The 17172-nt window shown below is 34.1% G+C and overlaps 1 protein-coding gene across 1 annotated transcript; it reads left to right on the top strand.

Annotated features, from left to right (window-relative positions):
* Positions 1–4297: 4297 nt before the first annotated feature.
* On the top strand, positions 4298–7224 carry LOC135206342 (uncharacterized). The gene is made up of 2 exons (XM_064237762.1): positions 4298–4877; positions 5267–7224. Exons 1-2 carry the CDS (start codon positions 4298–4300, stop codon positions 7222–7224), a joined length of 2538 nt encoding a protein of 845 aa, XP_064093832.1.
* The last annotated feature ends 9948 nt before the right edge of the window (positions 7225–17172 follow it).

Below are 17172 nucleotides of genomic sequence, written 5' to 3'. Positions count from 1 at the left end.
TATATATATTATATATATATATAATATATTGATAGATATATATATATATCTATATATATAGTATATAGATATATATATATATGTATATAGATATATATATAGATAGATATATATAGATATATATATATATATATATATATACATAGAGATTTTCAAGGAATTTCTCTAGCTTTCTTGAGATTTTCAAGGAATTTCTCTAGCTTTCTTGAGATTTTCAATAGGTTTTATGAAATTTTTCATATGTGTCAAAGCTCGCATGAGATTTTCAAATGATTTTCAAGTGACTTTATGCCATTTTCAAGATATGTTTAACAGGTTTTGAAATGATTTTTACATTTTCAAAAAGTCTTATGTTATTTTCAAAATATTATTAATATATATTCAAGAGATTTTTAGGTGATTTCACTAGTTTCATGAGATTTTCAAAATGTTTCAAGAGAGTTTTGAAAGATTTTTAAAAGATTTCATGAGATTTTCAATTTTATTCAAAGCTTCCATGAGGTTTTGAAAGGTTTTCAAGTGTCTTCATGATATATTCGAGAGGTTTTCAAATGATTTATAAGATTTCATAAAATTTACAAAAGGTTTCAAGTGAGTTTTGAAAGATTTTCATAGGATTTCAAGAGCATTTCAATTTATTAAAAGCTTCCATGAGGTTTTCAAAGTTTATCAAGTGCCTTGATGCCTTTAAATTACCTCCACTGGTCATCAGGTGCCCTTTAAGCCATCTTCATCTGCAATGTTGGGATTTCATGGCATTCATATGTATGACAATCTAAACTGGCTATCTCTGATGACAATTCTATCATGATATTCTTTTCATATTTTAAGCATTTTCTTCCTAATGGCATCAAAGTAATTATGTAATAGATACAGTGCAGAGTTAATTTAGTTATAGAAAAATTTCATGATTCTTAAAACCATTTTACCACAAGAGAACTCATCTATTTTTCAACCATAAAAAAGATGTTACTACAGAAAGGTATACTCAAGGAGACGAAGACGAAATATTGGCTTAATATCAGAATGAATGGCTCAGATTTAAAGCCTTATTTTATGCTTAGAGAAGCATGAATTTATATTTTTAACAATGTATATATTTTAAGATTACATTTTTTCCTAATTTTTCTAGGTTTTTTGTAATGCTTGAAATTGATTCAGGTAATTCATTATGCTGGACATCGGCAGGTTGAATGTTTTCATAAATGTAGTTTATTATTTGCTGTTGATAAAGACGTGACAAGGAGAGACAAATAACCCTCACTTCCTAGGACATAACACTACTAGTGTTATCAAATTTGTTTTAAAATGAATCCCAAGACAACGACTTTTTATTTAAGTTTATTTTAGAAATTTTTGAAAACGTAACGTCATTGATATTTTTTCCTCGAGATCAGTGGTTTAAAAATAAAAACTTTTCATTTTACTTTACATGAAATGAGCTAATCTTATTTTAGGGAGGGGAAATCGTCAGCTCAAAAAAAAAAAAATAATAATAATAATTCGTCAAGGCTTTTTAAGGTAAGATTAATGATAGTCGCGGCAGCAACGATCCAAGAAATATGCAAAGATTCAATTAAATATTGCAACAGCAAAAATCAGAGGACAAAGTTTATATTCAAAGAAGGAATCAAATTTAAATTAGAAAATGCCGCTAAAATAATGAAATAAAACAATTCATGAATTTTTCTTCTACAAGAATTGCTAAACTACGAACATAAAATAACAGTTGTTTTATTTAATACATAAAAAATTCTTTCATTCACAAGTGGGAAAATTGCCAACGATAATATAATATAAATTATGCATCATTATCAATATACATATGAGGAAACAAGAAAAACTCAATGCAGATACTCCCTTAACGAAGTTTACTAAAAAACAGAAGAAAAAGACTAGAATAAATATGAAAATCCTTCCCCACATAATCACAAATCCTCCTCAATTCTTTTTCTCCCACAAATTCCTTCCCTCTCTCTCTCTCTGTCTCAGCGAACATTAAAAAGCGCGACTTTAATTTGGACTTTCTCTCTCTAAAATAAAAAAAAAAAAAAAAAAAAAACGCGCGGGAATGCACAACTACGCTTTGAAATATTTCAATATGAAATTAAAACAGGATTCGGGGTTTGAAAAAAATAGAAGCAGTTTTTATTCACAATTTGAGTGTGAACGTTTTCGTTTACATTATTTTTCACGAACTTCGACTTAACAGCTTTGCACATTCGGTGAAAAATATCCTTAAGAAACATGACGATTACGTGAGTACTTATTTGGGTTATATTTTTTTAGAACTCGGATAGGAGATAATTATGATAATTTATGAGAAATATTTGACCAATTATAATTTCATTACTTGCATTAGAAAGATATATTTATGTTTCCAGTAACTCTAATTTTCCTTTAAAACACCAACAATTGATTATTAAACGAATATCTGAGTGCCCCTTCAACCCAGTGTCTTAAGGAAAATAGGAAGAATGAGGAAGAGATTTCTACGGATTTCCGGAGTCAGTGCAATTCACGTTTGGCAACATGATGACGTCATCGAGGCTTAATTATCGATATTGTGACGCATATTGTTAAATTTGTACATATTGCTGAACCATTTAATTATTGTCCTGTTTAGTTAACTGTATAACTACCATTTGAATACGGAATCACTTGTTATATTCTGCGTTGTTTGTCTCCTTCGGACCTTTTCCCTGGCTTTAAGTTAGTCTCACTCTGGTCTCTTGCTGGGAGGAGGGTCGAAGGAGCTGCCTATTTATTTTTGAGTATTTTCTGTATATTTTTTTCAATATTTTGAATGAGGTTTAATTTCTTTATTTATGGGTGTGATTTATAGCATTGTTCTGCTAAGGGAGGAATGTTTATTTTTACTTACCTTTTGTGTTAATATAATAATTATTTCGTTACTAAATTTTCATTTATCCTTTCTTAATATTGTGTTACAAGCTTACAGAACCCATCCGTGTCTTATTCTTAAATATTCAGTGATGAACCTAATTAAGTATGTAACATAATTTGGGGGCATGTCCGGGATACATTCTTCCTTTTAATGAGTAATTTGTCAGTGTTGTGTGTTCTCATTCAGAATATTGTACGTTGTGAGCCATCTGAATACCTGTTATTTTCGATATTGTATTTTATGAAGTGTTGCGCGCCCGCTTTTGAAATATAGTGTCGGTTTATGTTATAGTGCAGTGCCTGTTGACTCGTTTATTCCCAGTATTGTTCGCTTGTTTCTCCTCTCCCCACCGAGACTCGCCCTGAGAGCAAAACTCGTTAGCTCTTTAATCTGTTATAAACTTCAATTATCACAGCTGAGAATTCGTGTAGTTACTCCTATTGATTCAAAGCCCGTTTTTATTGTATTGCATGTGGGGTACAGTATAAACCTTTTTCCCTTTTGCCTGACGCACGAAAAGCTTAAGCTGTCAATTTTAGTCGCTTAGAGTAATAACTATTGTTTGGACCAGGCAAGGTTATTCCTTCTCCACTCTATTTGACTAGAATCGGGAAATTTCCCCCGTACACTTAGCCTTTTACCCGTATTGTTATTTTTTTTCTTCATTTATTTGAAATACTGAACTTTATGAAGTGAACAAATTGCTTATAGACGTAATTGTGAGTTACCTTGCGTTCATTTGTGATACAGGAATTCAGATAGTTTACGTAAGGAAGTTTTCATTGTTTCAATTTCACAATGGCTAGTTTTGATGTTGATAAATTTGCTGGTAATCCTTCTGCTGAACTCTCCACAATTCAATATGCAAAGAAGAAGGATCTTTTGGAGTTAGGTTTACGTTTGCAACTACCAGTTAGAAGTAGCATGAAAAAGTCTGAAATTCGAAATTTAATTCTTGAACATTACTCAAAGGCTAAAGAGGTAGGAGCTGAAGCTAGACTCTGGATAGTTGAAGACAAGGATACTTTGACTAACGAACAAAGACTCGAGTTTGAGCGAATTGCGGTAGAGCGCGAGAAGGAAGAGAAAAACTTAGAAAGAATAAAACTAGAGTTTGAAATTGAAAAAGAAAGGATTAGATTAGAAGCAGAAAGAGAGAAAGAGAAGATTAGATTAGAAGCAGAAAGAGAGAAAGAGAAGATTAGATTAGAAGCAGAAAGAGAGAAAGAGAGACTTGCATTTCAGGCTGAATTAGCTGTAAAAGTAGAAAGGGAGACTATTGAATTGCAACTGAAAGCAGAAAGGGAAAAATCTGAACTTTCCCGGCTCGATAAACGGCAAGAAATTGATTTGCTAGAATCTCAAAAGAAGTTTGACTTATCCAAGAATATGAAATTAGTACCAGACTTCACTGATTATGACCCTGAGGACTATTTTAGTGCTTTTGAAGAAACTGCTTCTCATTTGAATTGGCCGAAAGAACAATGGATTTGGCTACTTAGGCCTAAACTTTCCGGTAAAGCGGCTCAAGTTTGTCGACATATCAAAGAGACAAATGATTATGAAGTTATAAAAAAGGCTGTCATAGATGCTTTTTCAATTTCTGTGGAGGGTTATCGGCAAGTTTTCCGCAATAAAGTTAAAACTAGTACTCAGACATACCTAGAGTTTGCTTCAGAAAAATTAAGAGATTTTAGGAAATGGTTAAAAGCTTCAACTATAACTACCTTTGAACAGTTAGAAAATCTAATAGTGTTTGAAGAATTTGTTAGAAAGCTTCCTTCACATATAATGTTGTACCTTTGTGACAGACAAGAAAATGACTTGTTAAAGGCAGCTTCTTTAGCAGATACCTACTCCCTTGTACATAAAACTAGCAAGAGATTAGATCATATTGTAAAACAAGTTCCAGGCAATACTCTGGGTGTTAGTACTGAGGAATCTAGGGAGTCACTGCTTTGCAAATATTGTAAGAAACCAGGTCATTCTATTAAAAACTGTAAAGCACCAAATTGTAAGGTTTCGGAGTTAAATAGGAATTTTAAGGATAGGAGTTTTAAAAGTAATCCATTGCATAGGGATAAACAGTCTTTGCATGTGGTAACACATGAAGCTGTGGATTTGTTTGAAAGTTTCAAAATAGATGGTATTGGATCTTTAACATCCGATGGTGGTGAGCATAAGTTAAAGATGTTACGTGATACAGGGGCATCACAAAGTTTGATTTTAAGGAAAGCAATCCCAGATATCAATAAGGCTTTAAATGGTGACTTTGTACTCTTGAGGGATTTAAAAAAACAAACAAAACTTCTCGTGCCCCCCTTGCAGACATTTTTATTGATTGTCCTTTGAAAAAAGGTAGAGTGTCGGTAGGTGTGGTAGATAACGATTTTCCTGTGGAAGGAGTATCCTTCTTGTTGGGCAATGATCTGGCAGGTAATTTAGTTGTTCCAAATTTGGTGGTAACTGATCATCCTAGTGAGGGAAATGATTTTAGTAATGATGTAGCTTGTGTAATTACTCGATCACAGAAATCAAAAGACCTAGAATGCTCTGAAGTAATAGAAAATGCAGTGGAAAATATTATGAGCAAAGCTGAGCTTATCAAAGCTCAAAAACAGGATGATACCCTAAGTAATTTTCACAGTCAGGCAGTCTCTAAATGTGAAATTGATAAATCACCTAGTTTTTATTATGAATCTGGTGTGCTCATGAGATTTTATCGCCCCGCTAAGTTATCTAAGCTTGACACTTGGGGTGAAAAGCACCAGATCGTTTTACCATCCTCTGTAAGAAAACTTGTTTTGGAGGTTGCTCATGATGGGAATGGTGGACACTTAGGGATTCACAAGACTTATCACAAGATTCTTAACCATTTCTACTGGCCTAACATGAAAAAGGATATAGCAGACTTTATCCGTACTTGCCACATTTGTCAGATTTCAGGAAAGCCTAACCAAAGTATACCCAAATATCCTCTTCAACCTATTGTAGTTCCTGATGATCCTTTTCATAGGGTAATTATAGATTGTGTAGGACCTCTGCCAAAAACAAAAAAGGGTCACCAATATTTGCTCACCATTATGTGTCCTACTACACGTTATCCCATAGCAATTCCCTTGCGTAATATTTTGGCTAAAACTATAGCTAATGCTTTGCTTAAAGTTTTCACCACCTATGGAATCCCCAGAGAGTTACAGTGTGACCGTGGTTCTAACTTTACAAGTGACTTATTCGGTAAAGTTCTGAAGGAACTGGAAATTAAACAAATATTATCCTCAGCCTACCACCCAGAGTCCCAAGGTGTCTTAGAACGCTGGCATCAGACTTTTAAAAGTATGTTAAAAAAATACTGTCTCGAGAATAATGCACAATGGGATGAAGGGGTGGATTTTCTATTATTTGCCATAAGAGAAGCCCCACAAGAGTCTCTCGGATTTTCCCCTTTTGAAATGTTATTTGGAAGGTCGGTTAGAGGACCTCTTAGTGTAATTAAAGATGAGTGGTTGAGTGCACCCTCTTCCAGTCAAATTCAGTCTGTTAAACAATATATGTCAAAGCTCCAGAAAATTCTTTGTGATGTTAGGAAATTAGTTAAAGAAAATCTCGAAGCTCGACAGTTAGAAATGAAAACTAATTTTGATAGATCTAGTAAAGTTAGAAAATTACTCCCAGGCGATTTGGTTTTGGCTTATTTTCCTGTTCATAGTTCTCCCCTAAAGTCAAAGTTCTTTGGACCATATAAGGTACTGAAAAATGTCAACAATAATACATATGTAATTGAGACTCCTGACCGTAGAAAATCCACTCAAATAGTTCATATAAATCTTTTAAAAAAATATCACTGTAGGGAACCTGGACCTTGTTCTAGAGACTTGGTTGTTAATATGATTAATATAGATTCTGCATCAGAGAATACCTCTGCAACTGCGAACTCAATTGATGACCTCATACCTTCTTGGAGCCCAGAATCCAATTCAGAAGTTTTACAAAACCTGGAAGTGAAGTTGTCCCATTTACCTAGTGAACATTCTCAAAGGCTACAGACTCTTATTAATAATGTTTCTTTTTGTGACTTTCCCAGGAAAAGTACTGTACTTCTGCATGATATTGAACTTGTCCCAGGTACGATGCCCATTCGTCAACCTCCATATCGTCTGAGTCCTGATCGAAAAGCACAGATGAAGAGGGAAGTGGAATATTTACTCAAACATGGCCTAGCAGTTCCAAGTAAATCTCCATGGGCTTCACCTTGTCTTCTAGTACCAAAGGAGGATGGTAACTTAAGGTTTTGCACTGATTATTCCGCAAGCTGAATATGGTAACTATTAAAGATTCATATCCATTACCAAGAATAGATGACATCATAGATTCTGTTGGACAAGCCAGGTACATGACTAAAGTGGACCTTTTAAAAGGGTATTATCAGGTAGGCCTAACAGAAAGAGCTAAAGTCGTTTCAGCCTTCATTACTCCATTTGGCCTTTTTCAATATGAAGTAATGGCTTTTGGTCTTACCAATGCTCCGTCCACGTTTCAGAGGCTTATTAATGATACCATTAGAGATCTTGATGGTGTCATTTGTTATTTGGATGACATCCTCGTAATCAGTGAAACTTTTGAGGAACATATCCGTAGACTAGAATTTTTATTCCAAAGACTAGAGGAAGCTAATTTAACAATTAACCTAAAGAAGACTGAATTTTGCCATGCTACTATTTCCTACCTAGGCCATATTATAGGTAGTGGGCATGTCCGTCCTAAGACTGCTAACATTGATGCTGTACTTGAGTATCCTGCCCCCACTTCTCAAAAATCACTACGGCGTTTTTTGGGTATGACATCATTCTATAGGAAGTTTTGCAAGAACTTTGCATCTGTAGCATCACCCTTAACTAGCCTAACTAGCTCTAAGGTAAAGTTCATATGGACTCAAGAATGTCAAGAAGCATTTAATAAACTCAAATTATTACTCTGTAGCAACCCTGTCCTATGTACACCTGATTTTAATAAACCTTTTTGTATCCAAGTAGATGCGTGTGATACAGGGGCTGGTGGAGTGTTGCCGCAAAAATCAGCGGGAGATGGTCTTCTGCATCCAGTGTGCTACACGTCTACCAAGTTCCTGTCCCATCAAATGTCTTATAGCACTATTGAAAAGGAGGCGCTGAGTTTAGTGCTCGCACTGCAGAAGTTTGAGTGCTATCTCCAGGGAGCTTCTGAGATAGTAACCTACACTGATCACAATCCGTTGACTTTCCTGGAGAAGATGAAGTCACACAACCAGAGACTACTCCGTTGGGCTCTGTATCTACAGAAGTTCCCCTTGAAAATTCTCCACCTTAAAGGAAGTGACAATGTTATCGCGGATGCTCTGTCAAGAGCCTGAACCAAAGTACCTTGAACTCCTCACTCTTCCGAGCCACTCCGTTGGGCTCGGCCTTTTGGGGGAGGTGTGACGCATATTGTTAAATTTGTACATATTGCTGAACCATTTAATTATTGTCCTGTTTAGTTAACTGTATAACTACCATTTGAATACGGAATCACTTGTTATATTCTGCGTTGTTTGTCTCCTTCGGACCTTTTCCCTGGCTTTAAGTTAGTCTCACTCTGGTCTCTTGCTGGGAGGAGGGTCAAAGGAGCTGCCTATTTATTTTTGAGTATTTTCTGTATATTTTTTTCAATATTTTGAATGAGGTTTAATTTCTTTATTTATGGGTGTGATTTATAGCATTGTTCTGCTAAGGGAGGAATGTTTATTTTTACTTACCTTTTGTGTTAAATAATTAATTAGCGGTTTACTAAATTTTCATGTTTATCCTTTCTTAATATTGTGTTACAAGCTTACAGAACCCATCCGTGTCTTATTCTTAAATATTCAGTGATGAACCTAATTAAGTATGTAACAATATGGATATATCTAGTTTTTAAAATTTATTTAAAACGCTATTACATTTATTATAATATGTGGCCTGAAAGAAAGGTTGTATATTAAGCATGACAAACATAAATGGTTCCAGAATAACTGAAATTGTCCTAAATATTACATAAAATGATACAGTCTTTCAAAACACAAAGCAAATATTCCTTAATCATCCAAAGGAACGTTCTCACTCCGACTCCTGGATTGTCCGAAGTAAAGAGCCTCCGGTATTCCATTTGTTATGGAGTCGAGATTCGTTTTCGGCTCATAAGTCCTAAGAGGAAGACCCTATGTGTGTGTGTATTTATTCATATGTCTGTATGTGCGTTTTTGTAGAATACGTTCGTAAATGCGTGCGCGTGATGAAGATTCCTGGCTGCCTCTCCATTTCCCTCGTTTCATAAAAATTCATATTATGTCAACATATGCAAAAACACGAAAAAAAATTTATGTGCCTTTCTTTTAAAAAATATCTCCTCCAGAAACGAAAAATGCCGCCCTTCTTTTGAAAGGCTCGACTCTGGATATCCCTGAGTTGCCTGATGGCTTTTGGTATTCGGAAACAGACAGACAAAGTCATTTTAAGTCTTTTACTGAGGGTTTATAAATTTTTAAGGTTTGGTTTTTGCATAAATAGTTTGGCTTCTCCGCCACAGAAAAATGTTCAAATCCTTCATTTTAAGTAGTGTCCTTCATTCCTCGCTTTATTCAGACATTTCGTACTTCTCTTTCCTCTTTTCGGTCCTTTCGTCTTTTTCAGTTTATTATAAACCTTCCACCACAACAGCTCGCTCTCTCTCTCTCTCTCTCTCTCTCTCTCTCTCTCTCTCTCTCTCTCTCTCTCTCATGTTCAACTATCATATGTTTTCTCTTCTCGCTTAGAATTAATACTTACGATGATTTAATATCCACTTGTTTGATATACCAACGATAAGACGATATAGTTAGTTATGTTGCTGTCCTCCTGACGGGACACATTGAATACGAATAACCTCCTAAAGAGATGAAACGTTCATGTCTCTCTCTGCTGATAGGTTGGGGTCGTTTAATGTTCTCAGATGTTCAGTCGATTGTCATGGTTATAAAATATTCCTTATTTTAACCCCTATGTTGATCATGAAATCTTACAGCAATTATACAAGTACTTCCTTTCTCTTGTGAAGAATGGGGAGGTGGTCTTAGAGGAAATAAGGATAACTGTCGCCGCCACCTTCGTCCTTAACTGCTGGATCCAGAATGAAATTGATGTGCAAAGCAAAACCACAACATCAACCACTTCATCGACCTACTCATCGTCATATCATTTATGTATTTATGGATTAGATCCAAAAGTTCCCCTTTGCAACTATCATTAATACAGCAGAATGTTTTAGTCCCGTTGAATCTTCATTTATAGTAACTATAGTTCCATTTTCAGCATATGGGAATATTTTGGTTTATATTATTGAGTCATTTCACAATATTATATTGATGTCAGCTGATAAATGGCTTCGGTCTTTTCTTTTCCTGTTATCTTCGTGAATATCGTCACTCGTGAAATAATTGCGTAGCTTTCTTTGGTTTAAAGTTTCCCTGAATTAATCATCTCTAGATTCTCATTACTAAAACCAAATTTAAAGAAAAGCCGTGTGCCAGTCACGATTTAATTTCTTTCAAACTTACATTTTTCTGCCGTTGAATATTTTGCCCCAACACAAATGAAGTGGTGCCTTGATTTCTCAGCTGGATTTACAGTCATCAATTCCCCCCTGAAGATGTATATGGCTTATGAACTTTTTCTTATATCTGATACTCTTAGTTTCACAATTATTTTTAGTGCAAATAGTTTTGACATCACTGGTGCACATAAATATTAGTAAGGAACAAAATTTCGATGTATGAGTCCTCAGTCTACAGTTTTATCGCCTTTAATTTAAAAAAAAGCAAAATAAAATCATAAATAGATGATATTGTTTTAGTCCTAATTCGTATCCAATCATAAATTATTTTTTATTAATTATCTGTAGTTTCAAACTATAATTCGCCTAGTATGATTATCCTCTTCTATTTGTTAACAAATACTTTTCATATAACATTTCCAGGCAAATTAATATTTTTGTCTCCTCCAATGCCATGATTTAATTTTTTATATTTGGGTATGTTTAACTATAATTAGCATAAACAGGGAAGTTTTAATACGCTGTGATTTTCTTTTTGTATATCTTCGTGGCCATTTTGCCCTTTTGTTACTTGCCCAGGGTAAATAGAAATTATTTGATATCATAATTATTTTCTGTATACCCTCTGGGTATGCATAAGTGGACATTCGACCTAACTGTGACTCTGTGCATTTGGCATTCAAGGTTTCTTCAAGTTTCAGTGAGAAAAGGTGGAAGAGAAACACAATATTTGATGATGTAGTTCTGATAAATATCTCGTTTCAGAGATAGAAAAGCTTAAGAGTCACTTCCTTTTTATCCTGTGACTGTGACTATATATTGGTGTTTAATGAATAACGCATCAACAAATGATGGGTAATACTGATGCAGGTGACGGGAAACTGAGTTAAATAACTTTATAAAGCTCTTAAAAGATCACAAATTTCACCACAGCAAGACATTTTCTCATAATTTTACCGGAGCAATCTTCTGCAGGGATAGATTCGCCTCTTTTCAGCTGTTTTAGCAGTTGTGCTGACTCTCCTGTGGCAATCATAACTATTAAAAGGACTTCAGCAGAACGAAAATAGCAAGATATATATATATATATATATATATATATATATATAATATATATATATATATATATCATATATATATATATATTTCGCCAAGAAGGTTAAAAGCCGAACTTGCTTTTCTTTTGGTCCTTTCGGTTAAACAATCAGGTGAAATTTCTCATGAGGATGATCAGTGGTTCATGAAGTTTACTTATAGAGGAAAGAACTAAAAAATCTGATAAATGTTTACAGGCTTAAATTGTTACTATGGATGACAGTAAGATTTTGAACAAATATAATGATTACAGTTTTTCCATTCTTGTTTGCAAACTCTGACTGCTGTAGTTCTATATAGTCGCGAGGTAGTGTTGATATATTTGTGGTTTTCCAATGTCGTTCAATGCTCTTTTTTTTTTCTTTAGTACGCGGCATTGAATTCCACTAAACTTTCATGAGACAATTAGAATTATGCCACCGTAGAATAGATTTTATTACGGTACTAAATATGTTGACTTCACATTCGTAATAGCTTTAGTAATTTTTTCTTCATAATCTCGTAGATAACTCACTACATTCGTGACTTTATAAGATCATAATCACATAACAAAAAAGAATGTTCAGGATTTGGCCTGTATGATAGGGTGCCTCCCCTTTCTGCATGAGGGGTGGCTACTCATCCCACACTAGTTAGTACAAGAATAATGACTGCTTCTTCTCCTTCATAAATATACCTACCTCATTACCTCTTTATTGCTTTCTAAATATACAAGTTACTGAGAAATAGCTCTAAATTACACAAGGTTCACTTCTCTCTCTCTCTCTCTCTCTCTCGTAGTAGCCATCTTGCTTGGTGAGACGTTTCTGCGCGAAGTCAGATTAATCAACAGATATCGCAAGTTTAACATACGTCTAGAATTTGAGAAATATCTAGAAGTGTTCGTGAACTATCGGTGATAAGATTAGTGTGAAAATAGTAGGATAAAGCGTCTTCTAAGTTAGTTTATCAAGTGAAAACTGTAAATCAGAACAAGATGGCAGTAAGTTCCAACTGCGGGAAGAAATGGCGAAATTTGGCTTGCTTAGCAAATTCGCAATACGATGAGGTAGCAGGAAGGGAACTGGCATTTCTCATCTATGAGATCAGCAACAGTCCTAACCAAAAAGATACAAAAGCATTCATAGATATATTAGAAGGATATAATCCTTCAAACTGGAACAAATCAACCGAAAACATCTTGAAAATAATTGAAGAAGTTCCAAATAAAATCCAAGTGGTCAAGAGACTCATAAAGAAAATATACATAAACCAACATATTCCGACAAAGAAAATGAATAAGGTGAACCTTGTGAATATCCTAATTGATGCATTAGGAAAAAGAATGCCAAAAGCATGCAAACTGTGTAAGGTGTGGTATAGCATAGTCAATCCACAAAACATAATCAGAAAATGTGCTGCATGCAACATTCCGACCCATCCACAGTGCGCTGAGGTAATGCAAGATATGAGAAAAGATACAAGAATATTTTGTTCAACATGTCTATCATGGATAGACAATGTTATAAATTCAAGATTGAATGTACAAATAGTTGAGGATGAAGAAGAAGAGGAAAAGGAAAGAAGAAGAAGAAGAAGAAGAAGAGGAAAACGGAAGAGAAGTAAACAAAACTGAAATGACAGAAAAAAAATAAGGAAAACAAAGAACAAGATAAAAGTATGGATGCAGAGATACTCATTGATACTACATATGAGGCAATAAAGCAGCATACCTACGAAGAAATAAATTACGATATGACAACACAAAAGAAAATCCCGAAGAGGCTCTACCCCAGATCTACACAATGACGGGAAAGAGGAAAAAATTGACAAAAAAGACAAAGTCTGCAACCTTTTGAAAAGAGGGAATTGCAGATTTGGAGAAAGATATTACTACAAACATCGTAAGGTATGTCACAACTATGAAATATATAGTAAATGTGCATACCTAGATGGCTATGGGGATGATTGCAGAGATCTGCATCCAAAAATATGCAAAAACCTAAAAGAAGGAAAAGGATGTAAGTTCGACAAAAAATGTAAATATATGCACCCTGTAGCCATGAATCATAATCAAACAAATAACCAATCAAGTAATAAAATCCAAAATAAGAAAGAAACAAATAAAGAGAGAAATCAAGAATATCAGGTTAAAGAAAAAAAGCAAGCCACCAACGAGATATGCAGAGGTGTCAGCAAAAAATTTCAAAGCATCAGCTCCAAAATTCTACTCAAGAGATAATAACTGTATTTATTATGCAAGAGGATATTGCAGAACGAAAGAAAAAAAATTGCAGATTCAGACACAAAATGAATAATTATGATGAAGGAAGATCAAATATTATGGAAAAGTTGGATTTTTTAATGTCAGAATTTCTGGAAATGAAAAAAAGAACAACATACCAGAACAGGAAAGAGACATGGGAAAATCCTTATTACTACCAATATTAAATGAAGGAGAAAACACGCAAACCATCATAGTGATGAATGCACAAGGTTTAGTTACGAGTAACTCAAAAAGAAAAATGGAGTACTTAGAAGAACTAACCCAAATTGAAAAAAAAAAAATAGATATAATGAATATAAGTGAAACCTGGTATTCCCAAGAGACTGGGAATGATGATCAAATAAAAGGGTTCCAAACTTATAGATCAGATAGAAAAAATAGGAATCAAGGGGGAACCGCAATATATGGGAAAGACAAAAAACAAGGAAAAATATATGAGAAATATAGTAACTCAGAATGTGAACTAATAGCGGTAGAATTTGAATCTGAAAAATTAATGAACAGAGTAATATATAGACCTCCTAATACTAAAGAGTTTGACTTAATAATAGAAAAATTGGATGATATATGTAGAAATCACAAGGACTGGACTATTCTCCTATCTGGAGACTTCAACTTTCCTTTCGTAGAATGGAAAGAACAAATAGGAGATTGTGGTTGTACTTATACATATAAAAAAGAGAGTAATAGTAGTGCAGAAGATAAGAGGCAATTCGAAAAGCTATTAGATATGCAACATTCAACAAATAAATCACCTGCCAACAAGAAAGGAAAATACTTTAGACCTAGTATTTGTGAACGAGATGAATTATGTTGAAGAAATAATAGTTTATAATGCGAGTATTTCAGACCATAATGTCATAGAATTAACAGTCCATTCCAAAGCAAGTGAAAAGAGAAATAAGCAAGAAATGAGAAAGTGGGAAGGATATGGAAAATACAACTTCTACAGTAAAAATATAAAATGGTCAGAAATAAATGAAGAATTAAACAAAGATTGGGATAACATTTTCGTAAGTGATGACATAAGGGTAAATGCGGAGATATTATATAAAATATTAGAGAAAATAGTGGATAAATATGTACCGAAGAAGAAAAGTAAACATCAGTCATGCATACCAAGAGACAGAAGGATCTTGTTCCAGAAAATCAGAAAGTGGAAAAAAGGTCTTGCAAAAGAAAAAGAAAAAAATGCATGGAAAGTTATAGAACTAAAAAGTAAGATAGAAAATGCAGAACAAAAGATTATACAATCAAAAGAAAATGAAAAACGGGAATTGGAAGAAAAAACCCTAATAAATATCAAGCAAAACCCCAAACTATTATACTCATACGCGAAAAAGATGAATAAAAGAAGAATAGAAATAGTCCCTCTAAGAATTGAAGGGAGATTAACGAATGAAAAAAAGGAAATTTGCAACATACTGGCAGAACGATACAAGAGAGAATTCACCCCTAGAATAGATAATGAAGATAATGATATAGAAGTAAGGGACGAAAATAGTGAATATTTAGCTGACATAGAAATTAATGAAGGTGATATTGTGCAGGCAATTAATGAAATTAAAAATGGAGCTGCTGCAGGGCCTGATGGAGTTCCTGCGATTTTGTTAAAGAAAGTAGTTCATTCTATCGCAAAGCCACTTGCAATATTATTAAGACAAAATGTAGATACAGGCAAGATTTATGATGAGCACAAATTAGCATATATCACCCCTACTTTCAAAAGTGGATCAAGACTAGAGGCAAGTAATTATAGGCCTGTGAGTCTAACATCACATATTATGAAAGTGTATGAAAGGGTAATGAAGAAAAATATTATGAAACATTTAATTAAAAATAATTTGTTTAATATAGGACAACATGGTTTCGTACCCGGAAAAAGTACACAAACCCAACTGTTAGTCCACCGTGAGAACATATTCAAAAATATGAAAAGCGGAAATGAAACAGATGTGGTTTATCTAGACTTGGCAAAAGCTTTTGACAAGGTAGACCATAATATATTAGCAAAGAAAATTAGAAAACACAATATCGTGGATAAAGTAGGAAGATGGTTAAAAGAATTTTTACACAACAGAAAACAGATACTTATTGCAAACGATGAGAAATCGGATGAAGCCAAGGTAATATCCGGTGTGCCACAAGGTACAGTGTTAGCTGCAATACGGTTTGTTATTATGATTGAAGACATAGACAGTAATGTTAAGGATTCGGTAGTGAGTAGTTTCGCTGATGACACAAGAATAAGTAGAGAAATTACTTGTGATGAAGATAGGAACGCTCTACAAAGAGACCTTAACAAAGTATATGATTGGGCAGAGGTAAATAGGATAGTATTTAACTCTGATAAATTTGAATCAATAAATTATGGAGACAGAGAAGGAAAGCTATATGCATATAAGGGACCTAATAATGAGACAATCACAAAAAAGGAAGCAGTTAAAGACCTTGGTGTGATGATGAATAGGAACATGTTATGCAATGATCAAATAGCAATTCTTTTGGCAAAATGTAAAGCAAAAATTGGAATGTTGTTACGGCACTTCAAAACAAGAAAAGCTGAACACATGATTATGCTTTATAAAACATATGTTCGTAGTCCACTTGAATATTGCAATATGATATGGTACCCACACTATCAAAAGGATATTGCACAAATAGAGAGTGTACAAAGGTCCTTTACAGCTAGAATAGAAGAAGTTAAGGACCTTGACTACTGGGAAAGACTACAATCCTTAAAATTATATAGTCTAGAAAGGAGAAGAGAACGCTACATGATAATTCAGGCATGGAAACAGATAGAAGGAATAGCAGAAAACATCATGGAATTAAAAATATCAGAAAGAGCAAGCAGAGGTAGATTAATAGTGCCCAAAACTATACCAGGAAAAATAAGGAAAGCATACAGGACATTAATCCACTACGCACCAGCGTCTATTAAATGCGTTGCCAGCTCATTTGAGGAATATATCAGGAGTGAGCGTAGATGTGTTTAAGAATAAGCTCGACAAATATCTAAACTGCATCCCAGACCATCCAAGATTGGAAGATGCAAAATATACCGGAAGATGTACTAGCAACTCTCTGGTAGACATTAGAGGTGCCTCACACTGAGGGACCTGGGGCAACCCGAACGAACTTTAAGGTCTGTAAGGTAAGATAAGGTCTCTCTCTCTCAAACTCACAATTACGTGAAAAATAATGTTATTTTCCCTTAATTCACTGGAAAGATTCTCCGTATTCTTCAAACAATGAATAAATTTTGGTGTAGATCTCAGTCTCTATCTGGAGCCAGAACTTGTTGCCTCTTCCTTAA

The sequence above is a fragment of the Macrobrachium nipponense genome, chromosome 29 (genome assembly GCF_015104395.2).
Source record: "Macrobrachium nipponense isolate FS-2020 chromosome 29, ASM1510439v2, whole genome shotgun sequence".
NCBI lineage: Eukaryota > Metazoa > Arthropoda > Malacostraca > Decapoda > Palaemonidae > Macrobrachium > Macrobrachium nipponense.
This window is presented reverse-complemented; position numbering and strand designations above follow the sequence as displayed.

What these genes read in the sequence shown, in the direction of transcription:
- LOC135206342 (XM_064237762.1), top strand. Translation starts at nt 4,298, where the DNA reads ATGAAATTAGTACCAGACTTCACTGATTATGACCCTGAGGACTATTTT. An exon ending in GTCACTGCTTTGCAAATATT is followed by an intron (nt 4,878 to 5,266) that starts GTAAGAAACCAG and finishes CTTTGAAAAAAG; the next exon opens with GTAGAGTGTCGGTAGGTGTG.